The 25,774-nt window shown below is 52.5% G+C and overlaps 3 protein-coding genes across 3 annotated transcripts; 2 read left to right on the forward strand and 1 right to left on the reverse strand.

Moving 5' to 3' along the window:
* Positions 1-3,362: 3,362 nt before the first annotated feature.
* On the forward strand, positions 3,363-4,706 carry FBXO46 (F-box protein 46). Its single transcript, XM_072123685.1, is given in 3 exon segments — positions 3,363-3,378; positions 3,381-4,586; positions 4,589-4,706. Coding segments are annotated over 3 exon segments (1,326 nt in total). The 3' UTR covers positions 4,693-4,706.
* A 3,840-nt stretch (positions 4,707-8,546) lies between these two features.
* On the forward strand, positions 8,547-16,541 carry QPCTL (glutaminyl-peptide cyclotransferase like). Its single transcript, XM_072123184.1, has 7 exons — positions 8,547-8,987; positions 13,915-14,055; positions 14,576-14,863; positions 15,378-15,533; positions 15,805-15,904; positions 15,989-16,105; positions 16,183-16,541. Exons 1-7 carry the CDS (start codon positions 8,799-8,801, stop codon positions 16,326-16,328), a joined length of 1,137 nt encoding a protein of 378 aa, XP_071979285.1. The 5' UTR covers positions 8,547-8,798; the 3' UTR covers positions 16,329-16,541.
* Positions 16,542-22,723: 6,182 nt separating this feature from the next.
* On the reverse strand, positions 22,724-25,774 carry LOC140076591 (peptidoglycan-recognition protein SC2-like). Its single transcript, XM_072123185.1, has 4 exons — positions 25,616-25,774; positions 23,342-23,543; positions 23,153-23,271; positions 22,724-22,953 (listed from the first exon to the last, which is right to left on the reverse strand). The coding sequence occupies exons 1-4, from the start codon at positions 25,662-25,664 to the stop codon at positions 22,775-22,777; spliced, it is 549 nt and encodes a 182-aa protein (XP_071979286.1). The 5' UTR covers positions 25,665-25,774; the 3' UTR covers positions 22,724-22,774.

A 25,774-nucleotide genomic window follows, 5' to 3' on the forward strand; every position in this document is an offset into this window, starting at 1 on the left:
ACCTGTATACAGTGTAATGGAGGGGGGACCTGTATACAGTGTAATGGAGGAGGGGGGGGGGACCTGTATACAGTGTAATGGAGGGGGGACCTGTATACAGTGTAATGGAGGAGGGGGGGGGGGACCTGTATACAGTGTAATGGAGGGGGGACCTGTATACAGTGTAATGGAGGGGGGACCTGTATACAGTGTAATGGAGGAGGGGAGGGGGACCTGTATACAGTGTAATGGAGGAGGGGAGGGGGACCTGTATACAGTGTAATGGAGGAGGAGGGGGGACCTGTATACAGTGTAATGGAGGAGGAGGGGGGACCTGTATACAGTGTAATGGAGGGGGGGGGGACCTGTATACAGTGTAATGGAGGGGGGACCTGTATACAGTGTAATGGAGGAGGGGGGGGGACCTGTATACAGTGTAATGGAGGAGGGGGGGGGACCTGTATACAGTGTAATGGAGGAGGGGGGGGGGGAGCTGTATACAGTGTAATGGAGGAGGGGGGGGAGCTGTATACAGTGTAATGGAGGAGGAGGGGGGGGACCTGTATACAGTGTAATGGAGGAGGAGGGGGGACCTGTATACAGTGTAATGGAGGAGGAGGGGGGACCTGTATACAGTGTAATGGAGGAGGGGGGGGGGACCTGTATACAGTGTAATGGAGGGGGGGGGGACCTGTATACAGTGTAATGGAGGGGGGACCTGTATACAGTGTAATGGAGGAGGGGGGGGGGACCTGTATACAGTGTAATGGAGGAGGGGGGGGGACCTGTATACAGTGTAATGGAGGAGGGGGGGGGGGAGCTGTATACAGTGTAATGGAGGAGGGGGGGGAGCTGTATACAGTGTAATGGAGGAGGAGGGGGGGGACCTGTATACAGTGTAATGGAGGAGGGGGGGGGACCTGTATACAGTGTAATGGAGGAGGGGGGGGACCTGTATACAGTGTAATGGAGGAGGGGGGGGACCTGTATACAGTGTAATGGAGGAGGGGGGGGACCTGTATACAGTGTAATGGAGGAGGGGGGGGGGACCTGTATACAGTGTAATGGAGGAGGGGGGGGGACCTGTATACAGTGTAATGGAGGAGGGGGGGGGACCTGTATACAGTGTAATGGAGGAGGGGGGGGGGCTGTATACAGTGTAATGGAGGAGGGGGGGGGAGCTGTATACAGTGTAATGGAGGAGGAGGGGGGGACCTGTATACAGTGTAATGGAGGAGGGGGGGAGCTGTATACAGTGTAATGGAGGAGGGGGGGGGACCTGTATACAGTGTAATGGAGGAAGGGGGGGGGACCTGTATACAGTGTAATGGAGGAGGGGGGGAGCTGTATACAGTGTAATGGAGGAGGAGGGGGGGCCTGTATACAGTGTAATGGAGGAGGGGGGGGGGGACCTGTATAGAGTGTAATGGAGGAGGGGGGGGACCTGTATACAGTGTAATGGAGGGGGGGACCTGTATACAGTGTAATGGAGGAGGGGGGGGGGACCTGTATACAGTGTAATGGAGGAGGGGGGGGACCTGTATACAGTGTAATGGAGGAGGGGGGGGGAGCTGTATACAGTGTAATGGAGGAGGGGGGGGGGAGCTGTATACAGTGTAATGGAGGAGGGGGGGGAGCTGTATACAGTGTAATGGAGGAGGAGGGGGGGACCTGTATACAGTGTAATGGAGGAGGGGGGGGGGCTGTATACAGTGTAATGGAGGGGGGGGGGGAGCTGTATACAGTGTAATGGAGGAGGGGGGGGGGAGCTGTATACAGTGTAATGGAGGAGGGGGGGGGGGAGCTGTATACAGTGTAATGGAGGAGGGGGGGGTAGCTGTATACAGTGTAATGGAGGAGGGGAGGGGTAGCTGTATACAGTGTAATGGAGGAGGGGGGGGGAGCTGTATACAGTGTAATGGAGGAGGGGGGGTCCTGTATACAGTGTAATGGAGGAGGAGGGGGGGCCTGTATACAGTGTAATGGAGGAGGGGGGGGGGACCTGTATACAGTGTAATGGAGGAGGGGGGGGACCTGTATGCGGTGTAATGGAGGAGGGGGGGAGCTGTATACAGTGTAATGGAGGAGGGGGGGGGTAGCTGTATACAGTGTAATGGAGGAGGGGGGGCCTGTATACAGTGTAATGGAGGAGGGGGGGGGGGACCTGTATACAGTGTAATGGAGGAGGAGGGGGGGGAGCTGTATACAGTGTATTGGAGGAGGGGGGACCTGTATACATTGTAATGGAGGAGGGGGGGGGACCTGTATACAGTGTAATGGAGGAGGGGGGGGACCTGTATACAGTGTAATGGAGGAGGGGGGGGGACCTGTATACAGTGTAATGGAGGAGGGGGGGGGACCTGTATACAGTGTAATGGAGGAGGGGGGGGGGACCTGTATACAGTGTAATGGAGGAGGGGGGGGACCTGTATACAGTGTAATGGAGGAGGGGGGGGACCTGTATACAGTGTAATGGAGGAGGGGGGGGGCCTGTATACAGTGTAATGGAGGAGGGGGGGGGACCTGTATACAGTGTAATGGAGGAGGGGGGGGGACCTGTATACAGTGTAATGGAGGAGGGGGGGCCTGTATGCGGTGTAATGGAGGAGGGGGGGCCTGTATACAGTGTAATGGAGGAGGGGGGGCCTGTATGCGGTGTAATGGAGGAGGGGGGGGCCTGTATACAGTGTAATGGAGGAGGGGGGGGGACCTGTATACAGTGTAATGGAGGAGGGGGGGGGACCTGTATACAGTGTAATGGAGGAGGGGGGGGACCTGTATACAGTGTAATGGAGGAGGGGGGGGGACCTGTATACAGTGTAATGGAGGAGGGGGGGGGGACCTGTATACAGTGTAATGGAGGAGGGGGGGACCTGTATATGGTGTAATGGAGGAGGGGGGGACCTGTATACGGTGTAATGGAGGAGGGGGGGGGGGACCTGTATACGGTGTAATGGAGGAGGGGGGGGCCTGTATACAGTGTAATGGAGGGGGGGGGACCTGTATACAGTGTAATGGAGGAGGGGGGGGCCTGTATACAGTGTAATGGAGGAGGGGGGGGGACCTGTATACAGTGTAATGGAGGAGGGGGGGGCCTGTATACAGTGTAATGGAGGAGGGGGGGCCTGTATACAGTGTAATGGAGGAGGGGGGGGACCTGTATATGGTGTAATGGAGGAGGGGGGGACCCCTGTATACAGTGTAATTATTATGGGTGAGAGGTATGGAATAGGCTATATGGATAGAGCCCCCAGTATAGGTTATAATTCTTGTAGGTGGGGGTACTGTATGGTGGGGGCTGTATAATGGATTGTGTATAGTCGGTGGTCTTCATTGTCTGACCTCCATCTTCTCCCTGCAGGTTGCCTTGGACCTTTGATGTCATGGAGCCCCGGCTACCACCCCCCTCCACCTGTGGGGTCCTCGTCCGTTTGGTGCTTACCCCAGCAGCCATGCTTTGGAGAGCGGTGACAACGCGGGGGCTGCCGAGGAGAAGGCCCCTCCCCCAGAGGACGAGGAGTGCCCACAGGGCGGTGATGACCGAGTCCTCCTGGACACGTGGTACGTTATCAAGCCCGGGAACACCAAGGAGAAGGTGGCTTTCTTTGTGGCCTATCAGTGTGCGGGCAGCGGCTCCTCCCAACGCCCTGGAGGAGCGAAGGTCAAAGGGCGTTGGAGTGCAGGGGGCAGTTCCAGGGCTAAGCGGCGGCGGCATGCCTTAGATGCAGAAGCTCCTCCTTCTGTGGCTGAAATGGTGGCCCTTGCGGAGAGCCGGGGGGCTGAACCTGCCCCAGCCAGACCTCCGCTGGTCCTGGTGACGTCGTCAGAAGATGGTGCCGAGGCGCGCTGCCGCAGTGTGGCCGAGGCAGTGGCGCAGTACGAAGCAGAGCAGGCGGAGCGGGAGGTGCGCATTGCCTTCCGTGTTGCAGAGCGGCCTGGGGACCCCATCACCTGTGACCTGTACCAGCTGCTGAGCCCAGAGCCGCACCGGGTCTGTGTCCTGCTGGAAAAGATGGAGTCACAGCAGGGGGAGCAGTCAGACGAGGCGCAGGCTGCGGCCGCCGAATCCGGTTTCCATGTGGACCTGGTGCTGACGGGAGCCGTGGACCGTTGTGTCTTCTATGGGGGGGAAGCGGATGAGACAGAACCACTTCCTGGACAGCTCTTCTTCCCTGGACTGTCTGTGCCCCCTCCCCCACCTCCTCCCCCACCGCCTGTCCCCCCCCTCTGCCGCCTTTACCGCCACGTCTCCCATGACTTCCTGGAGATCCGTTTCCAGGTACAGCGTCTCCTCCAGCCACGGCTTTACCTCCCGTCATTACCGGACCACGTCCTCCTGGCGATCTTCAGCTACCTGTCCACGCAGTCGCTGGCAGCCATAAAGTGCACATGTCGCCGCTTCCGGACCCTGATCGAAGACTACGGTGTGCGGCCGTGTGACTCGCGCTGGAGCCAGCACCCCCTCTATCGGGACGACCCCTGCAAACAATGCAAGCGGGTCTACAAGCGCGGAGACGTGTCCATGTGCCGCTGGCACCCCAAGCCTTACCACCACGACCTGCCATACGGACGTTCCTATTGGATGTGCTGCCGCCGTGCCGATCGTGCTGCCCGGGGTGTCAGCTGGGCCTACATGACAATAACTGGGTGCTGCCTGGAGAAGGGACCCGGGGGAAAGGACGGGGACACGGGGAGGGGGATGAGGGGAGGTGAACTGAGGGCCGAGTGTCTGAATTAAAGGAATTATTTATGAAGTGTTCTTGTCCTACTGTGTCCTACGGGGGGCGTCTGCTGCCAGGAGCTCATCTGAGCCATGAGGTGCCCCCTGCTTCACCTACAAAGGGACCACTGATGAGCAGCGCCCCCTGCAGAAAATACACTAATGTGAGGTGTATATACCCTCTATAGGTGGTTTTGGGGGGGAGTATGTATATACTCTGCATTGGCACATTCCCAGGTGTTGAGTTTTGGAGCCTTGTGGTACCGGCCCTGGGGCCGTGATGTAGCCGCAGTTTGTGCCGTGTGTATGTGCGAGGTCTCTCTTTCCCTCTCTTTGTGGTCGCTGTTGAACAGGTGTGGTGTTCTTATTTTTTGCGGCTGAATGGTACAAACTGGTGACTTGTAGCATCTGTTGACCTCACAATCTCCTCACTGAGGCCGTGCTACGCTGAGGCTGGTTGGTTGCGGCAGCAAATGATACGGTAGCGCAATCCTGATGACGGTCTCTTCCACCTGTCAGCTCCATGAAGAAGGGGGTGAGGGGTGTAATGGGTCCCGGCTGCAGGTACAGGAGAGGCCTGTGATGTTAGCGGCTTCAGTTGAGACATCGCTCTGGGAAATGGAGATGATGCAAAACCAGAAGAACAGGTCAGCGGCAGTAATAATATGTATATAGCGTTATCCTATTCCATAGCTCTTTGCCACCGGTGGCTGAAGTGCAGATAAACTTCCATCTTGGTTGGAGCGACTGGACATCAGGCCCGTAGTAGTGACCTGCCGTGCTGGGCTAATCTACTGAGCGCCGTATCAGCTCTGCTGCATCAGCAGCACAAAACTGTGACCCGACTGTGAAACTGCGTTCACACTTTTGTCTGGATTGCGTTTCAACTCACGCCACGGTCACACGTACCGCTAGACGTCATAACGCGCCGCTAGCGCACAGGGGGAGGTCCTCGGCCCGAACACACATGCGTTTCCAGAGAAATGCATGCGATCGGCTTAACAATAAGTTCCCCCTGTGCGCTAGCGTCACGTTATGACGGACGCCTAGCGGTAAGTGTGACCGCGGCCTGACAATCCAGATGGAACGGGGATTGGGGGAGAGGGGGCGCAGCCCAATCCCAGATGCATTTCAGTGGAAACGCAAGCATTCTGTAACGAGCTCCTGATACACAATGCAAAACACTGGGCGCTCATTACCAAACACACACGGTTCTACGGAATTGCATCTGCAAGCCCCTCCCCCCACATCTGGATTTAGTTTTGAAAAGCGATCGAGAAGGATTGTGTGAATGCAGCCTGAAGCTTCTGGCAGATAAGAGATGGTGATTGGTCGATAAGACGCCTCTTTCATGTGAGCAACAGGAATCGGCTCTTCGCTTTGAGCCGACTGCTCACTTGATCCTGCCTAGAACTAAGCGTGATGAAGCGCATGCGCAGATGGATGGAACGGATGGAACTTTCCCTGGAACTGATATAAATAAACAGTAAAAATCATAAACACATTATGTATCGCTGCGTCCGACAATGCCCGATCTATCAAAATATAATCATTTTTTTTACTGCGTTTAACCCCGTAACGGAAAATAGAGCCCCAAAGTCGAAAAATGGTAGCAGCGAAACATCACACAAAATGACACCACCCCCAGCTCCGTACACTGAAGTATAAAAAGGTTATTAGCGCCGGTCATGTGGGGCGCACAGTCAAAGCTGTAAAATCCAAGTCCACAAGAAAACTACGCAGATGGGTTAATGCATTTGGAATTTTTTTTCCCGCTTCCCAGTAAACGGCAGGGAAGATTAACTACGGTCACTATGAAGTGCATTTTGTTATGCAGAAAACAAGCCGTCACACAGCTCTGTATGTGTAAAAATAAAAAAAGTTATAGATTTTTGAAGGTGGGGAGTGAAAAATGGAAATGAAAAAACAAAAAAGGGCCATGTCGTTAAGGGGTTAAATATCCTGTATAATGTGTGTGTGGGGGGGGGGGGGGGGGATGGGTTGTACTATATACCCTGTATTGTATGTGTGTGGGGCTGTTATATACCCTGTATGGTTTGGCCTAGCAACACCAAGCGTGGTGCGGCGCATGCGCAGATGGATTGGGGGATCGGGTGGCCAGCTCCACTTCATCTGCTCATGTCCACCTTCAAATGCTGTGCTGGTGGTGGGTTATATACCCTGTATACTGTAGAGTTAGGAGACGGAGTAAGATACACCGTGCCCCTCCACCTGTGTGATTTTATATATATACAGGGCGGAGTCACTTATTAGCCCCTCCTCTTGTGTGATTATATATAGAGTGGGGTTACTCATTTGCCCCTCCTCTCACTTATCATCCTCTCCTACATGGTCATATACAGGGTGGAGTCAGTTATAGCCCCTCCTCCTGCGTGATTATATATACAGGGTGGAGTCAGTTATAGCCCCTCCTCCTGCGTGGTTATATATACAGGGTGGAGTTAGTTATAGCCCCTCCTCCTGCGTGGTTATATATACAGGGTGGAGTTAGTTATAGCCCCTCCTCCTGCGTGGTTATATATACAGGGTGGAGTCAGTTATAGCCCCTCCTCCTGTGTGGTTATATATACAGGGTGGAGTTAGTTATAGCCCCTCCTCCTGCGTGATTATATATACAGGGTGGAGTCAGTTATAGCCCCTCCTCCTGCGTGGTTATATATACAGGGTGGAGTTAGTTATAGCCCCTCCTCCTGCGTGCTTATATATACAGGGTGGAGTTAGTTATAGCCCCTCCTCCTGCGTGGTTATATATACAGGGTGGAGTTAGTTATAGCCCCTCCTCCTGCATGGTTATATATACAGGGTGGAGTTAGTTATAGCCCCTCCAACTGCGTGGTTACATATACAGGGTGGAGTTAGTTATAGCCCCTCCTCCTGCATGGTTATATATACAGGGTGGAGTTAGTTATAGCCCCTCCTCCTGCATGGTTATATAGGAGGTGGAATGCTGGGAGCGCCTGTGGGTTCTGCCCGGAGCGGCGCCGGGATGACAGCGATTAGTCGGGTCCACACTGTGACTTGTTTGGTTAATGCTAATTTATTTATTTATTTGGATGACGCTTTTCAGGGATCATCCTGCATCAGATCTAACATTATAACGGAGGAGAGTAATACACGTAACCACGTAATGTAACAGATAGAAACAAGTAACTCATCATAAAGCGTCACATAAATACTCGGGGACCGACACGTGACAAAGAAAGGGAGAAGAGGCCGTGACGCCACACCCGGGCACCAGGGGGCAGCGGAGAGCAAGGGGCAGTTATTCAGTCTTTGTACTTCCATTCGCTGTCGGTCCCCGCGTTACTTTATGTGATGCTTTATTATTACTTCTAGTGTTTGCCTTTCAGGCTTGTGGAGACTTACAGCCATTGATGCTCCACTAGGGGATTCTGGGAGATATGCAGATATTTCAGGTGTTCTATGTTATAGGGTCCTTGGAGACATATCTGATACTTCCCGGACTCTTTATCATTTGGATTTGATGAAGGTTCTCTCAGCACCGAACTGGCCCAACCTGTCTGGACTGCGCCCGGGGCGGCCATTACCAGCGATAGGGGCCGGGATACGGATGTGATACGATGCTCTACCTTAGAGGGCGCCGTATCGCTGTGTATTCCTTATATACAAGGTGCTGTCATTCACAGCTCCTCCTCCTGTGGTCATTATATAGAGAAAGGGCGGGGTCACTGATAAGCCCCTCCCCCGGTCTAGTCATGTGACTACCGACTCCTATTATTCCACAGTATGGTGTGTGCTGTTACTTAGCAACGAGCGATAAACCAATGAGTGCCCGGGATGTTTACGATGACCTGTCACTGGAAGACTCCGCCCATCTCTTCTCATTGGATGAATAGTTATTGACTGGTTACGGAGTTTCTCTTCTAATTGGATTACAGCGCCCACTTTGATCAACGCCCACCTGATCAGGCCCCGCCCTCGTACAGTGTCTGGAGGGAGAGAAACCATGTGTTTGCGCGGCCTTGGGGCCCTGACTCCGCCCTCTGCTGTTGATTGGTTGTGTTAGAGGCCCCTGCCCTCTGATTGGCTCTAGTTCCTGTAGTCATGTTCTTCCTCGATGTGTGCCCGTCGTGCCGCCCGCATCAGCCCGAGCCCCGGGGGCCCCTGCAGCGGCCGAGCCTGGAGCCCGAGGCGGGGGCCCCTGCTCATACTCGGCCTGGCCCTGCTGCTCGCTGCCGCTACATTACTATGGCCGGACTGGGGGGACCGCTCCGGAGAGGAAGAGACTGCAAGAGGCCGACAGCAGGTGAGAGAGAGGAGACAGCAGGTGAGAGAGAGGAGACAGCAGGTGAGAGAGAGGAGACAGCAGGTGAGAGAGAGAGAGACAGCAGGTGAGAGAGACAGCAGGAGAGGGAGAGGAGACAGCAGGAGAGGGAGAGGAGACAGCAGGTGAGAGAGAGGAGACAGCAGGTGAGAGAGAGGAGACAGCAGGTGAGAGAGAGGAGACAGCAGGTGAGAGAGAGGAGACAGCAGGTGAGAGAGAGGAGACAGCAGGTGAGAGAGAGGAGACAGCAGGTGAGAGAGAGGAGACAGCAGGTGAGAGAGAGGAGACAGCAGGTGAGAGAGAGGAGACAGCAGGTGAGAGAGAGAGACAGCAGGTGAGAGAGAGGAGACAGCAGGTGAGAGAGAGAGACAGCAGGTGAGAGAGACAGCAGGAGAGGGAGAGGAGACAGCAGGTGAGAGAGAGGAGACAGCAGGTGAGAGAGAGGAGACAGCAGGTGAGAGAGAGGAGACAGCAGGTGAGAGAGAGAGGAGACAGCAGGTGAGAGAGAGAGAGGCGGCAGGTGAGAGAGAGAGAGAGAGGCGGCAGGTGAGAGAGAGAGAGAGAGGCGGCAGGTGAGAGAGAGAGAGAGAGGCGGCAGGTGAGAGAGAGAGAGAGAGGCGGCAGGTGAGAGAGAGAGAGAGAGGCGGCAGGTGAGAGAGAGAGAGAGAGGCGGCAGGTGAGAGAGAGAGAGAGAGGCGGCAGGTGAGAGAGAGAGAGAGAGGCGGCAGGTGAGAGAGAGAGAGGCGGCAGGTGAGAGAGAGAGAGGCGGCAGGTGAGAGAGAGAGAGGCGGCAGGTGAGAGAGAGAGAGGCGGCAGGTGAGAGAGAGAGAGGCGGCAGGTGAGAGAGAGAGAGGCGGCAGGTGAGAGAGAGAGAGGCGGCAGGTGAGAGAGAGAGAGGCGGCAGGTGAGAGAGAGAGAGGCGGCAGGTGAGAGAGAGAGAGGCGGCAGGTGAGAGAGAGAGAGGCGGCAGGTGAGAGAGAGAGAGGCGGCAGGTGAGAGAGAGAGAGGCGGCAGGAGAGAGAGAGAGAGGCGGCAGGTGAGAGAGAGAGAGGCGGCAGGTGAGAGAGAGAGAGGCGGCAGGTGAGAGAGAGAGAGGCGGCAGGTGAGAGAGAGAGAGGCGGCAGGTGAGAGAGAGAGAGGCGGCAGGTGAGAGAGAGAGAGGCGGCAGGTGAGAGAGAGAGAGGCGGCAGGTGAGAGAGAGAGAGGCGGCAGGAGAGAGAGAGAGAGACGGCAGGAGAGAGAGAGAGAGACGGCAGGAGAGAGAGAGAGAGACGGCAGGAGAGAGAGAGAGAGAGAGAGAGACGGCAGGAGAGAGAGAGAGAGAGAGACGGCAGGAGAGAGAGAGAGAGAGAGAGAGACGGCAGGAGAGAGAGAGAGAGAGAGACGGCAGGGAGAGAGAGAGAGAGAGAGAGACGGCAGGAGAGAGAGAGAGAGAGAGAGAGAGACGGCAGGAGAGAGAGAGAGAGAGAGAGAGAGACGGCAGGAGAGAGAGAGAGAGAAGAGAGAGAGACGGCAGGAGAGAGAGAGAGAGAGAGAGAGAGACGGCAGGAGAGAGAGAGAGAGAGAGACGGCAGGAGAGAGAGAGAGAGAGAGAGACGGCAGGAGAGAGAGAGAGAGAGACGGCAGGAGAGAGAGAGAGAGAGAGAGACGGCAGGAGAGAGAGAGAGAGACGGCAGGAGAGAGAGAGAGAGAGAGAGACGGCAGGAGAGAGAGAGAGAGAGAGAGACGGCAGGAGAGAGAGAGAGAGAGAGAGACGGCAGGAGAGAGAGAGAGAGAGAGAGACGGCAGGAGAGAGAGAGAGAGAGAGACGGCAGGAGAGAGAGAGAGAGAGAGACGGCAGGAGAGAGAGAGAGAGAGAGACGGCAGGAGAGAGAGAGAGAGAGAGAGACGGCAGGAGAGAGAGAGAGAGAGAGAGACGGCAGGAGAGAGAGAGAGAGAGAGAGACGGCAGGAGAGAGAGAGAGAGAGAGAGACGGCAGGAGAGAGAGAGAGAGAGACGGCAGGAGAGAGAGAGAGAGAGACGGCAGGAGAGAGAGAGAGAGAGACGGCAGGAGAGAGAGAGAGAGAGACGGCAGGAGAGAGAGAGAGAGAGACGGCAGGAGAGAGAGAGAGAGAGACGGCAGGAGAGAGAGAGAGAGAGACGGCAGGAGAGAGAGAGAGAGAGACGGCAGGAGAGAGAGAGAGAGAGACGGCAGGAGAGAGAGAGAGAGAGACGGCAGGAGAGAGAGAGAGAGAGACGGCAGGAGAGAGAGAGAGAGAGACGGCAGGAGAGAGAGAGAGAGAGACGGCAGGAGAGAGAGAGAGAGAGACGGCAGGAGAGAGAGAGAGAGAGACGGCAGGAGAGAGAGAGAGAGAGACGGCAGGAGAGAGAGAGAGAGAGACGGCAGGAGAGAGAGAGAGAGAGACGGCAGGAGAGAGAGAGAGAGAGACGGCAGGAGAGAGAGAGAGAGAGACGGCAGGAGAGAGAGAGAGAGAGACGGCAGGAGAGAGAGAGAGAGAGACGGCAGGAGAGAGAGAGAGAGAGACGGCAGGAGAGAGAGAGAGAGAGACGGCAGGAGAGAGAGAGAGAGAGACGGCAGGAGAGAGAGAGAGAGAGACGGCAGGAGAGAGAGAGAGAGAGACGGCAGGAGAGAGAGAGAGAGAGACGGCAGGAGAGAGAGAGAGAGAGACGGCAGGAGAGAGAGAGAGAGAGAGACGGCAGGAGAGAGAGAGAGAGAGAGACGGCAGGAGAGAGAGAGAGAGAGAGACGGCAGGAGAGAGAGAGAGAGAGAGACGGCAGGAGAGAGAGAGAGAGAGAGACGGCAGGAGAGAGAGAGAGAGAGAGACGGCAGGAGAGAGAGAGAGAGAGAGACGGCAGGAGAGAGAGAGAGAGAGAGACGGCAGGAGAGAGAGAGAGAGAGAGACGGCAGGAGAGAGAGAGAGAGAGAGACGGCAGGAGAGAGAGAGAGAGAGAGACGGCAGGAGAGAGAGAGAGAGAGAGACGGCAGGAGAGAGAGAGAGAGAGAGAGAGACGGCAGGAGAGAGAGAGAGAGAGAGAGAGAGAGAGACGGCAGGAGAGAGAGAGAGAGAGAGAGACGGCAGGAGAGAGAGAGAGAGAGAGAGAGACGGCAGGAGAGAGAGAGAGAGAGAGAGAGACGGCAGGAGAGAGAGAGAGAGAGAGAGAGACGGCAGGAGAGAGAGAGAGAGAGAGAGAGACGGCAGGAGAGAGAGAGAGAGAGAGAGAGAGACGGCAGGAGAGAGAGAGAGAGAGAGACGGCAGGAGAGAGAGAGAGAGAGACGGCAGGAGAGAGAGAGAGAGAGACGGCAGGAGAGAGAGAGAGAGAGACGGCAGGAGAGAGAGAGAGAGAGACGGCAGGAGAGAGAGAGAGAGAGACGGCAGGAGAGAGAGAGAGAGAGACGGCAGGAGAGAGAGAGAGAGAGACGGCAGGAGAGAGAGAGAGAGAGACGGCAGGAGAGAGAGAGAGAGAGACGGCAGGAGAGAGAGAGAGAGAGACGGCAGGAGAGAGAGAGAGAGAGACGGCAGGAGAGAGAGAGAGAGAGACGGCAGGAGAGAGAGAGAGAGAGACGGCAGGAGAGAGAGAGAGAGAGACGGCAGGAGAGAGAGAGAGAGAGACGGCAGGAGAGAGAGAGAGAGAGACGGCAGGAGAGAGAGAGAGAGAGACGGCAGGAGAGAGAGAGAGAGAGACGGCAGGAGAGAGAGAGAGAGAGACGGCAGGAGAGAGAGAGAGAGAGACGGCAGGAGAGAGAGAGAGAGAGACGGCAGGAGAGAGAGAGAGAGAGACGGCAGAGAGAGAGAGAGAGAGAGACGGCAGAGAGAGAGAGAGAGAGAGACGGCAGGAGAGAGAGAGAGAGAGAGACGGCAGGAGAGAGAGAGAGAGAGACGGCAGGAGAGAGAGAGAGAGAGAGACGGCAGGAGAGAGAGAGAGAGAGAGAGAGACGGCAGGAGAGAGAGAGAGAGAGACGGCAGGAGAGAGAGAGAGAGAGAGAGAGACGGCAGGAGAGAGAGAGAGAGACGGCAGGAGAGAGAGAGAGAGAGAGACGGCAGGAGAGAGAGAGAGAGACGGCAGGAGAGAGAGAGAGAGACGGCAGGAGAGAGAGAGAGAGACGGCAGGTGAGAGAGAGAGAGACGGCAGGAGAGAGAGAGAGAGAGAGACGGCAGGAGAGAGAGAGAGAGAGAGAGACGGCAGGAGAGAGAGAGAGAGAGAGAGAGAGACGGCAGGAGAGAGAGAGAGAGACGGCAGGTGAGAGAGAGAGAGACAGCGGGGGGAGAGACAGCAGGGGGGGAGAGACAGCGTGGGGGGGAGAGACAGCAGGGGGGGAAGAGAGAGACAGCAGGGGGGGGAAGAGAGAGACAGCAGGGGGGGGAAGAGAGAGACAGCAGGGGGGGGAAGAGAGAGACAGCAGGGGGGGAAGAGAGAGACAGCAGGGGGGAGAGAGACAGCAGGGGGGGGGAGAGACAGCAGGGGGGGGAGAGAGACAGCAGGGGGGGAGAGAGAGACAGCAGGGGGGGGAGAGAGAGACAGCAGGGGGGGGAGAGAGAGACAGCAGGGGGGGGAGAGAGAGACAGCAGGGGGGGGGAGAGAGACAGCAGGGGGGGGGGGAGAGACAGCAGGGGGGGGGAGAGCAGAGACAGCAGGGGGGGGGGGAGCAGAGACAGCAGGGGGGGGGGAGAGAGCATAGACAGCAAGGGGGGGGGAGAGAGCATAGACAGCAGGGGGGGGGGAGAGCAGAGACAGCAGGGGGGGAGAGCAGAGACAGCAGGGGGGGGGAGAGAGCAGAGACAGCAGGGGGGGGGGGAGAGCAGAGACAGCAGATGCAATGGCTCCAGGTGAGGTGCCCAGGTATTATGTGGCAGCCTGAGCCGGGTACATTTGGGGTGACGCTGGTGCACTGCCTCTTGTTCTCCTCAGTTGCGGCCCCGGCCTCTGTCGTCCGCTCGGTTGCGGGAGCTGGTGGCGCAGGTGGACTTGGAGCGTCTGTGGTTTTCCTTCTTAAGGCCGATGCTTATTGAGAGAACTCCCGGGAGCCCAGGGAACCGTCTGGTGCGAGAGGTGAGCGCGGGTGTGTGGTCACATGGGGCAGGCAGGTGATGCTGTTGTGGTGAAGTCACGATACACTGAGGGTGGTGGTGGGGTCACATGGCACTGGGTGGGGTCATGGGAAGATGGTGGAGGGGGGGCACATGGCACTGGGTGTGGTCAATGTGTGTGGGGGGTCACATGGCACTGGGGGAGGTCATAGGGTGGTGGTGGGGGCACAGGGTGAGGTCATGGGGTGGGTGGGTCACATGGCACAGGGTGAGGTCATGGGGTGGGTGGGTCACATGGCACAGGGTGAGGTCATGGGGTGATGGTCGGGGGGGTCACATGGCACTGGGTGAGGTCGTGGGGGGGTCACATGGCACTGGGTGAGGTCGTGGGGGGGGGTCACATGGCACTGGGTGAGGTCATGGGGGGGGGGGTCACATGGCACTGGGTGAGGTCATGGGGTGGGGGGTCACATGGCACTGGGTGAGGTCATGGGGCTCAGTCCTTCCAGCCAGTCACCACCATCGTCTTCTCTCATTTGCAGCTCATCTCTGGTCACCTGCGCTCCCTGTCCGCTGACTGGACAGTGGAGTTTGACCTCTTTGATGCCCTGACACCTCGTGGTTCCCTGCCATTTGGGAGCGTTATCGCCACCCTGGACCCCAAAGTGCAGCGCCGCCTGGTGTTTGCCTGTCATCTGGACTCCAAGTGGTTTCCCCCTGACGCTGGGGGCCGACCGTTTGTTGGAGCCACCGACTCCGCTGTGCCGTGCGCCATGATCCTGGAGGCCGTGACCGCACTGGACAAGACACTGCGAATAATGAAGGACAAAGTGAGGCTTCTGTATACACCGGGCTACTATATGCTGTATATATATGTATATGTATATATATATATATATATATATATATATATATATATATATATATATATATATATATATATATATATGCTCCTGTATACACTGGGCTCCTATAAGCTTTATACATATGCTTCTATATACACTGGGATACTGTATGCTGTATATATAGGCTCCTGTATACTCTGGGATACTCTATGCTGTATATATAGGCTCCTATACTCTGTATATATAGTATCCTGTATACACTGGGCTCCTATACTCTGTATATATAGGCTCCTGTGTACAAGGGGCTACTATATGCTATGTATATATGCTCCTGTATACACTGGGCTACTGTACGCTGTATGTATGGGCTCTTATATACTCTTAGCTCCTGTACGCTGTATATATAGGCTCCTGTGTCCCCTGGTCTCCGGTGCTCTTTATTCAGCAGGTTCCTCCAAACACTGCGGTTCTGTTACAATGTGTCTTCCGTTCTCCTCAGGGATCCCCCATCACATTGCAGTTGTTCTTCCTCGATGGGGAGGAAGCGTTCGGTGATTGGACAGAGACAGATTCACTGTATGGGGCCCGACACTTGGCCCAGCGCCTGCAGGATGAGCCTGGACCCGGAGGAGCCGGAAACAAGCTGCAAGCTATAGTAAGATTGTGGGCTGAATGTATGGGAAACCTACCTCCACCCACCTACAGCATCACTGACTACTGAGATCATTAATAAAGGGGATGTCTGATGGATAAGTGTTCGCATATGAGGGAGGGGGAGACGGCCTCGCGTGAGAGTGTCGGGAGGGGACATCATCAGAAGGGCGCCATTTCTTTCTTTGTCCAAGCAAATTTTAATGACCTGGAGTTAGAGAAGTGTTTTTATGGCATGCTCGACCCTCTTGTCATCAGTTTTGCTTGTGGTGTAGGATCTCTTTGTTCTGCTGGATCTGCTCGGGGCCCAGGAGCCGCTGATTCTGAGCCACTTCTCGGAGACCCGCAGCCACTTCATGAGACTTGTATCTATAGGTGAGTCCTATATGTCCTGGTGTACAGGGATTTGTGGTTAATCTTGACTCCGGCTCACGGTTTCTTCTCTTTTTTTGACTCTAGAGCAGCGGCTTCATAGACTGGGCCTCCTGGACGCTCATCACATGGACCGCCCTTACTTCAGGCCCAATCTCTATTTTGGGGCCGTGGAGGATGATCACGTCCCTTTCCTTCGCCGAGGTCAGAGAATTTTCTTGTGTGGTTTGGGCTCCCGGTCTCTTTCCTCTTCCACTTATGTCTTCTCTCTGGTCATACAGGTGTCCCAATCCTCCACGTCATCTCCACGCCATTCCCATCCGTTTGGCACACGTATGATGATACGGAGGAGAACCTTCACCGGCCGACCATCGCCAACCTATGTCACATCTTCGTCACCTTCCTGGCCGAGACCCTCGCTCTGTGACGTGGACAGATCCCTCCAGGTGCCTCCTGGAAATGAGCCTCAGTCTATAGACACAGACGGCTACCTCCAGCAGCCTCTCCAGAAGTCTGGGGTCTGAAGCTTCAGAGCTAAAATCCCCCCGGGATGTCCTGCTGGTGTCGGGGCAGTGCTCCCACTCTGGGACTGCTTTGTCTCTGCAGCCGCTTCAAACATAAACCCTCTTGTGTGCCATGACCTGACCTCCAGACACTGAGGATGTATGTTACACTGAACCAAGGTCACATTACTTTAAGAGGACGGGTGATTGGGTGATGGACTAACTGCAAAAAAATGTGTCCTGTATTTTAAAGGTGAACAAATTCTACTTTTACTACAGCCTCTTCACTCCTCTGCAGCTCCCTCTTCCCACTACTGGTTCATGGGGATCTATACATCACTGTTTCACTGTTGGTGTCTACTATTTATTAGTGGGATGAAAACTGCCAGGCTAGTCACTATGTATGTACAGACTATGCAGAACAGAGTGCATTTATTTTTTGAACTCTCATTGGGTTTTCCGCTCAACTCCTTCAATAGAGTATAAGAGGCATCATGGGAAGTGAGGGAAGTAGACTATAGCCTCTGTTCTAGGGTAAAGATAAAGGTTATTCTCGCTTCTCTGACGATAAGAAAGGAGCTTCAGACCAGATAAAGTATAAACACTCAGGAATTAAAAAGACAAAGCGTGGGAACTGGTCTGTTAATTTGAAAAGGTAATCATGTGTTACAATTTGTTGAAAATCTTAATGAACCATGGGGGAATATTTTAAGTGTGATGTGGACTTGTCAAAAACAGACTATAAACCTATGGAGAAGCTGTGATCAGGAAGAGGATGTAAGACACAGGACACCCCAGGATGAGAGACGAGCGGACCAGATGGTCGGGTTCATCGTTCAGATTTGGCCGCTTGACCCGATCATATTGGCGAATTGTCGGCCGAACAGTCGATCCAGAAAATTGATGCCTACAAACGTGGCATGGCTTTGATTACTATGAGCCATGGCTATGTTACCAGAGCCCCTCCGTACTGCAGCTTCACAGGCTGTTACACTATCTACCCCTCGGCTTCCCTTTTCCTAAAGCCTAATTAAATCTCACACGGTCTTTGACTTTTTGCATTGGTGTCTCCTAAATACCTGATCACTATAAAGGGGATAGGATAGGGAGGCATGTCCTTTCTGCTCTCTGAGATCAAAGACAGAAACCTTGTTCTTGCTCCGGACAACCGGGCCGGGTGCTAACCGTAGGAATGTGGTCCGTCTTCGGTGGCGTGGCAGTGATGTGTGTCCCCCTCGGGCACGGGTAGTTGAGCTGCTGCTGAAGATGGACTTCAAGGCGGCTGACATCTTTGCCTTGATCCATCCCTATGGTACATCTGAGTTTGATATCAGCTTTGTTCGGCCGGAGGGGCTTGAGCTCTTCTGGTCAAACTATGAGCTGAGATACAACGAGCCCGAGTGGCGGGACTTTGCTGTGCAAGCAGTGTCCCGCCAGAGCGAACTCAAGAAAGTGACCGTTCTTACCCATAACGAATCACTATCTTATATGATACATTAAAAAAATGAAGTTTCCATAAAAAGACACTTAAAATCTGACATGAAATCAGAACAACCTGTTCCCGTTTAAGGTCAATTAGAATTACCAAACGTATTACCAAAGGAATTTTTATAACTTTCTGCAAATTCAAAAGTTGTAACAAAAGAAATACAACTGCGCCTCTCTACCCATGAGGGTGACGGTAATTACATGTAACCGGCTGCTGGTGGAATAACCGGCTCCACTGCCTGAAGGTAAATATGGAGGTACACGTAAAATGTTAACCCCCTGCGCTGCTACTCGATGGATAGCGGAGACGGATGTTGGCCGATGCCTGATTCCACAGCACTAAATATCAGATTGCAAAGATGGCACCGACAAATACTCTATAAAAACAACACGCTGCCACGGACCTGAGGAAGGGTTGTTGAAGTTGCTATCTGGTAGCGGAGATGCAGCGGCTGAGCTTGCAGGACTCAACATCATCATGGATAGGTCGCAGAAGTCTTGCTAACTTCTTCAGTGGTGGCTGGTGGTGTTCTGTGTCCTCCATTACGTTTAAATTCTAGTGGGGGCACATTTACTTACCCGGTCCTGTCGCGATCCCGCGGTGCGTTGTCCGACGAGGATTCGGGTTCTGCTGGGATTCACTAAGGTTGTGCGCCCGATATCCACCAGGTGTCGCTGCTGCGCCGAGTTCCGCCAGAGTTCACAGTCTTCTTCCTGGTGCATGTAAGTGCGCCGATTTCTGCCGCATGAAAACCAGCGCCGATGCGCCACACTTCGGTCGCGTGCGCCAAAATCCTGTGGCGATTCAGCACAAAATGGAAATATTCGGGAAACCTGACGAAAGTGCGGCGTTCGGACCCTTAATAAAATGAGCCCCAATGTGTTGTGAGTCCAGGCAGAGGAGCTCCAGCCGGTAACTCTACGCCACAAGGTTCCGACGGGATTTCTGCTTCTTGTGACGTTGCAGAGCTACGGAAAGCCTTGAGTGTCCAATGCAACGCGTTTCTGAAGATTACGACTCCTGAAGGAAGCTCTGCGACGGCACATTGCAGAGTAGGGCTACCGGCTGGAGCTGCTTTGCATATCCTCGTACCATGTATTAATGTAATGGCAGACCCAGGACACCACCAGCCATTACTGAAGACGTTAGCAAGACTTCTGTTATCTATCGGAGGGGAGTACTGCAAACTCAATCACTGCATCGCCGCTTCCAGACAGCAACTTCAACAACTCTTGCTCAGGTTAATGGCAGATATAGTTTTTTTTATATTGTTTTTAATGTAGTATTGGTCGGTCCTATGTTTGCAATATGATATTTAGTGCTGTGAAATAAGGCATTGGCCATTGTTTTTGACCATGTCCTCCTATAGTATTAATTGAGTACCAGCACAGGTGGTTAACATTTTAGTTCTACCCAAATTCAAAGTTTTACATACACTTAGATTACTGTAGCTTTATACAATTTGGAACAGACCATATGATGATGCCATGTCTTTGAAAGCTTATGATTCAGGTTTATTGTCAACCTTTGAGTTAGTTATGCCTGAAACCAAAGTTGCATTGTGAAACATAATGGGAAAGTCTAAAGAAATCGGCCAAGGTTTTAGAAAGAAAACTGTTGGCATGCACAAGTCTGGTTCATCCTTGGGGGCAATTTCCAGAAACCTGAAGCTGCCTCTTTCACCTGTACAATTAACTATACACACGTACCACCAGGATGGAAATGTCCAGCTATCATATCACTCTGGAAGGAGACGGGTTCTGGGTCTAAGAGATGAACCTGCTTTGGTCTGAAATGTGCAGATCCACCCAAGAACAAAAGCCAAAGGTCTGGTGAAGATCCCGAATCTGGTGGGAATGTCATTATCCACAGTGACAAGTCCTCTATCCATATGGGCTGGAAGGCCGCTCTGCCAGAAAGAAACCATTGGTGCAAAACCAAAATAGCAGATTAATGTTTACAAATGAAGGAACAAAGACCTTTATTTTTGGAGATGCCTTGTGGTCTGACCAAACTAAAATTGAACAGTTTGGCCATAACGTCCATTGTTAGGTTTGGGAAAAAATGGGAGAAGCCTGAGATCACCAAGTGTGACAAGACCGCAGCATTATGTTGTGGAGGAACTGGGACACTTCACAAAACATAAGGAGGGAACATCATGTGGCAATACTGAAGCAACATCTCAAGACATCAGCCAGGAAGTTATAGCTTAGGCACACATGAGTCTTCCAAATGGACAATGACTTGAAATTACTGCCACACTGGTTACCAAGTGACATAAAAGGCATCTACCACCAGGATGGAAGATTGTGTATGCAAATGAGTCTGAGGGGCTCCAGGCTCCATAGGTGTTAATGGAGCCCCTCAGGCTCATTTGCATACAGTCTTCTATCCTGGTGGTAGATGTCCTTTGAGTGTAACAAAGTCAACGTTTTGGAGTGGCTATCACAAAGCCTTGATCTTAATCCTATTGAAAATGGTCCTGCCCAAAAGTTTGACCCAAGTCATAATGTTTAAGGGCAATGGTACCAAATACTAATGAATTGTATGTAAACGGTAATAAATATACCTTTCAAAAATTCTCTATCATTATTCTGGCATTTGGAACATACAGTATAAATAATATTGGTAAACCTACTTGACCTAAATATTGTGTCTTTTTATATGGAGTATGGAAACTTCTAGTTTCAGTTGTGTATATGATACCATGACCTGGATGAATCCCCTATAGGCCTTCATCAGCCTTCCTGGGTAGCAATCGTATTCGAATCTTCTACCGGGGGGCAGCCTAAGCTGTTGAACAGGTGAGGTTATCCCAGACATTTCAATGCAAACTGCACCGTGCAGAAGGGTGTCGACCATCTTGCTGCCTCCTGTACATAGATTAGGTGTCGCCTGTGTGGTGACCTAGGTCGCCCATAATGTAGTTGCCGTCTTTCCTTGGCTAATAGAGGCCCAGCCGCAGTGGATGAAAGCAATGAGGTGGACTAGCAAGGAGGAAGGAACTTAAGGGCCGGGGAATAAAAACAAGAAGACGTCTAGAGAAGCGTCAACAGGAGAGAGAGCTGGGGAAGTCTCGGGCCGCTGGGACGACCTCTGGCGCTATCCCGGAGACCACACCTGGGAATGTGGGAGATGAGACTTGGTGGCTCGTTGAGCCTTTTATCTATTTTTGGCACAAAATATCAGACAGTTTTTTTTAGGAAATTCGGGTAAGTTTTAAGCTTTTATGCTCTCTAAGCCATTTTAGGGTCTTCTTTTCGTTCTCGGTCTGTAAATCGGAGCCTCTACATCCCTTTTTACTTGTCTTTGGAATATGTCAGTACTCCCTTTAGTTTGTATCTGAGGATTGCATGTTGATTTTTTTTTCCCCCCTTCTTTAAAAGATTCTGGATCATTACGAGCTTGGAGCTTGTTGTAGTTGAGTTGATGAGAAATGGGCATAAGGGAGAACCAATCAGAGGGTATAGGAAGTAGTGGGGTGGTTTTTTGTCTGTATCTGCCACCCTGTAGGTGTATACTGTATATGTAATGATTAGGTGGTTTGGGTAGGATGAAGGTCTCCTAAGTGCAAAACGGCCGCCGATTCTTAAAGGAGAACCCCCTGATCCACATCCTCTCTCCCACTTCATATTCTGTATCCTGGTTTTATTGTTGTAAGTACGTGACTACAAATAAAAAGGAAGAAAGGAAAAGAAGCCGAGCGCCATTTGATTTCTTCTATATGAAAAATCAAGCCAATATTTTGCTTATATTGATTGGAAAGGAGCAGCATCTGCCGGACACTTTTGTTTTTCAGCTGTGAAAATTATGCATTAGTTCTACTAGAGAACGAGTTTCCGTATTTAAGGAGAGAAAAAGCGGTGGCGCTCTGACTTGCTTTTGGTATGCTGAAGTGGAAAGGGGTTGTCCTCGGGAGGAGTGCGGTGGCCTGCTGGAGAGCATGGACCACTTCCTGCATCAGTGCCCCTTTAACATAGAGGTGTACAACCGGGTGGGCGGTTCCATTCATTGGCCCGGGTTGGCCGGTCTCTCCTATGCGGAGTGGGCCTATGGAGCATTCAGAGGCCTGGGTGGCCGGGACCGCTGCACGTTATTCCTAGTTAGTTTAGTGGTCAGGTACCACACGTGGAACACACGGTGCTTAGTATCGACGCATCGTAAAATCCTCCCGGTGGATGAGGTGGTTAGGAACATTCTGGGTGACCTGGTGAAGGTGCGCTCTCTGGAGTATGAGAGGCTGGGCACGGGGAGGGCCTCTCTCCTTTGGAGGGGGTTCTCCTTTAGTTTGTCTATGGCTGGATCCTGTCCGTTAGTTGCTAGGGGGACTGTGTATAAATAGTTGCTGGGGGGCTGTATATTCATTATTGGAGCACCGTAGACATCTATGGGGACTGTGATCTGACCACAAATTGTGCAAAAAGATCCCCCCCCATACATTTGTGTAGATGGGGCCTAAGGAGAGAGCCTACCTTGTACATGGATACTAGAGGTGTTCCCTGTTTGGGCTACATTCTATGGTAGCCTCAACCAAATTTTGTGCCCAGTGGACCCCATCGACCTTCGCCCAGTCCTGGTTATTTAGTGGGTGTTTTGCTGCTATAGTTATGGATTTTATAAGTGGGTGTGGCTTGTGTGTGACAGTATATGGTATTATTATTATAATTATTATGTTTACTTTGTGTCCGTATTTATATAGCGAGTCAGTGTGAATGACCCACATGCGATGGACATGATGGCAGGTCAGACCCTTGGTACGTGTTTTGGTTCTGGGCCAAGACCTTCTGCTCCTCCGGAGGCTCCATTATTCATATTGGCTCAGGACCAGTATTAGATGGACACAAGGCTTTTATTTCTGTTACATAGACAAGTTGCGCAGACCTAGGCCTGGAAGCGGGGCCAGCTCCTGACGGTGTTGTAGAAGGTGTTTCCAGGGCAGTCGGTGGCGGTGACGTTGCGATGTCCCTTCAGGATGTAGGTGGACTTGATGTAGCCTCTGGAGACACCACAGCTGATGAGGCTCTGGACGGCGTTCAGGGCGGCTGCGTTGGGGTTACGGCCTATGACAAAGCGGTAATACGTATTTTGTAATATTATATCACAGACGAGGACTGATACATCATACTGCGCCCATTACTATGGACCTACAAAACCCAAACTGCTAGAGGGGGTATGTACAGTAACCAAGTTATGTGGCTGCACCCCTCACATTGCTAATCAGACCCCCCGCCAGAGAATGTGATGGAGTCCCACACTTACTCATGAAGGACCCAAAGACGCTGATGCCGATGGAGTTGGAGTTGTAATTTGGGGCGTGAGCTCCCACAGATGTCCATCCACGACCTTCGTATGCAATACCATCTTCACCCACAAGGAAGCTGGAGAACAAAACGGAGTCAGAACGTGGGCTGATATCAGAGAGCAGTAGAGTACCTGGGAGACACTTACCTGTAGCCGATGTCGCACCAGCCGTTGCTGTTCATGTGATAGTTCTGGACGCTCTTGGCCTGGGTGATGCAGGCGGATTGACTGGTGCATGCGGTGCCCTCGGTGTGGTGGATCACCACGTATGTGACCGGAGTGGCCATGGCTGTCCTGCAGGTGGGAGCACGGCCCCCCCACTGAGACTTGGTGAGGATGGTGGGGCAGCCTGGCACACAAGATAAGCATCAATATTCAGGAGCTGCCACCAAAAACTAAAATTGTTAAAACCTGCACCCTCCTGCAGTATTTACATAAGATTTGTACAGCGCACATCCCTACATCTATTCCAGAGAAAACCTGCTGGAGGCTGCGGCTATAAATCAACCCTGAATTTTGTGATATCAGGAGCCTACTGCATACTGAGAGCCACAATAATTCTTGGATATGCTGGGAGCTCCCCCTAGTGGTGGTGTATAATCTGTATGTAGTGATCTCCTCCTAGTGGTGGATATATAATCTGTATGTAGTGATCTCCCTCTAGTGGTGGTGTATAATCTGTATGTAGTGATCTCCTCCTAGTGGTGGATGTATAATCTGTATGTAGTGAGCTCCCCCTAGTGGTGGTGTATAATCTGTATGTAGTGATCTCCTCCTAGTGGTGGCTGTATAATCTGTATGTAGTGAGCTCCCCCTAGTGGTGGTGTATAATCTGTATGTAGTGATCTCCCCCTAGTGGTGGTATATAATCTGTATGTAGTGAGCTCCCCCTAGTGGTGGTGTATAATCTGTATGTAGTGATCTCCCCCTAGTGGTGGTATATAATCTGTATGTAGTGAGCTCCCCCTAGTGGTGGTATATAATCTGTATGTAGTGAGCTCCCCCTAGTGGTGGCTGTATAATCTGTATGTAGTGAGCTCCCCCTAGTGGTGGATATATAATCTGTATGTAGTGATCTCCCCCTAGTGGTGGTGTATAATGTGTATGTAGTGATCTCCCCCTAGTGGTGGTATATAATCTGTATGTAGTGAGCTCCCCCTAGTGGTGGTGTATAATCTGTATGTAGTGATCTCCCCCTAGTGGTGGTGTATATTATATATGTAGTGATCTCCTCCTAGTGGTGGTATATAATCTGTATGTAGTGAGCTCCCCCTAGAGGCGGTGTATAATCTGTATATAGTGAGCTCCTCCTAGTGGTGGCTGTATAATCTGTATGTAGTGAGTTCCCCCTAGTGGTGGCTGTATAATCTGTATGTAGTGATCTCCCCCTAGTGGCCGTGTATAATCTGTATGTAGTGATCTCCCCCTAGTGGTGGATGTATAATCTGTATGTAGTGAGCTCCCCCTAGTGGTGGTGTATAATCTGTATGTAGTGAGCTCCTCCTAGTGGTGGTGTATTATGTGTATGTAGTGAGCTCCCCCTAGTGGTGGTGTATAATGTGTATGTAGTGAGCTCCTCCTAGTGGTGGTGTATAATCTGTATGTAGTGATCTCCCCCTAGTGGTGGTGTATAATCTGTATGTAGTGAGCCCCCCCTAGTGTCAGCTGTATATTCTGTATGTAGTGAGCTCCCCCTAGTGGTGGTACATAATCTGTATGTAGTGAGCTCCCCCTAGTGGTGGCTGTATAATCTGTATGTAGTGAACTCCTCCTAGTGGTAGCTGTATAATCTGTATGTAGTGAGCTCCCCTAGTGGTAGCTGTATAATCTGTATGTAGTGAGCTCCCCCTAGTGTTGGTGTATAATCTGTATGTAGTGAGCTCCTCCTAGTGGTGGTGTATAATCTGTATGTAGTGAGCTCCTCCTAGTGGTGGCTGTATAATCTGTATGTAGTGACCTCCCCCTAGTGGTGGCTGTATAATCTGTATCTAGTGAGCTCCCCCTAGTGGTGGTGTATATTATGTATGTAGTGAGCTCCCCCTAGTGGTGGTGTATAATCTGTATGTAGTGAGCTCCCCCTAGTGGTGGCTGTGTAATCTGTATGTAGTGAGCACCCCCTAGTGGTGGTGTATAATCTGTATGTACTGAGCTTCCCCTAGTGGTGGTGTATAATCTGTGTGTAGTGAGCTCCCCCTAGTGGTGGTGTATAATCTGTATGTAGTGAGCTCCCCCTAGTGGTGGCTGTGTAAGTTGTATGTAGTGAGCTCCGCCTAGTGGTGGCTGTATAATCTGTATGTATGGAGCTCCCCCTAGTGGTGGTGTATAATCTGTATGTAGTGAGCTCCCCCTAGTGGTGGCTGTATAATCTGTATGTATGGAGCTCCCCTGCAGTTATCTATTAGTCATTTCTCCACTACTCACCATGAGTGACTGCACAGAGTGCGGCAAGGAGGGCGACAAGACGCAGCATGGTGGGATACACCTGTAGGAGGGAAGCGGAGGGATCAGGGTGAGTGGCTTCGGGCTGGGGTTGGCTCCGGTTAGCTCAGGCTTAGCTCTGGCTTCAGTCACTTACCTTTA

Source organism: Engystomops pustulosus, chromosome 9 (genome assembly GCF_040894005.1).
Source record: "Engystomops pustulosus chromosome 9, aEngPut4.maternal, whole genome shotgun sequence".
NCBI lineage: Eukaryota > Metazoa > Chordata > Amphibia > Anura > Leptodactylidae > Engystomops > Engystomops pustulosus.

What these genes read in the sequence shown, in the direction of transcription:
- LOC140076591 (XM_072123185.1), bottom strand. Translation starts at nt 25,664, where the DNA reads ATGCTGCGTCTTGTCGCCCTCCTTGCCGCACTCTGTGCAGTCACTCAT. An exon ending in TGGTGCGACATCGGCTACAG is followed by an intron (nt 23,272 to 23,341) that starts GTAAGTGTCTCC and finishes TTTGTTCTCCAG; the next exon opens with CTTCCTTGTGGGTGAAGATG. An exon ending in CGTCTTTGGGTCCTTCATGA is followed by an intron (nt 22,954 to 23,152) that starts GTAAGTGTGGGA and finishes GCTTTGTCATAG; the next exon opens with GCCGTAACCCCAACGCAGCC.
- QPCTL (XM_072123184.1), top strand. Translation starts at nt 8,799, where the DNA reads ATGTGTGCCCGTCGTGCCGCCCGCATCAGCCCGAGCCCCGGGGGCCCC. An exon ending in CTGCAAGAGGCCGACAGCAG is followed by an intron (nt 8,988 to 13,914) that starts GTGAGAGAGAGG and finishes TGTTCTCCTCAG; the next exon opens with TTGCGGCCCCGGCCTCTGTC. An exon ending in CGTCCCTTTCCTTCGCCGAG is followed by an intron (nt 16,106 to 16,182) that starts GTCAGAGAATTT and finishes CTGGTCATACAG; the next exon opens with GTGTCCCAATCCTCCACGTC.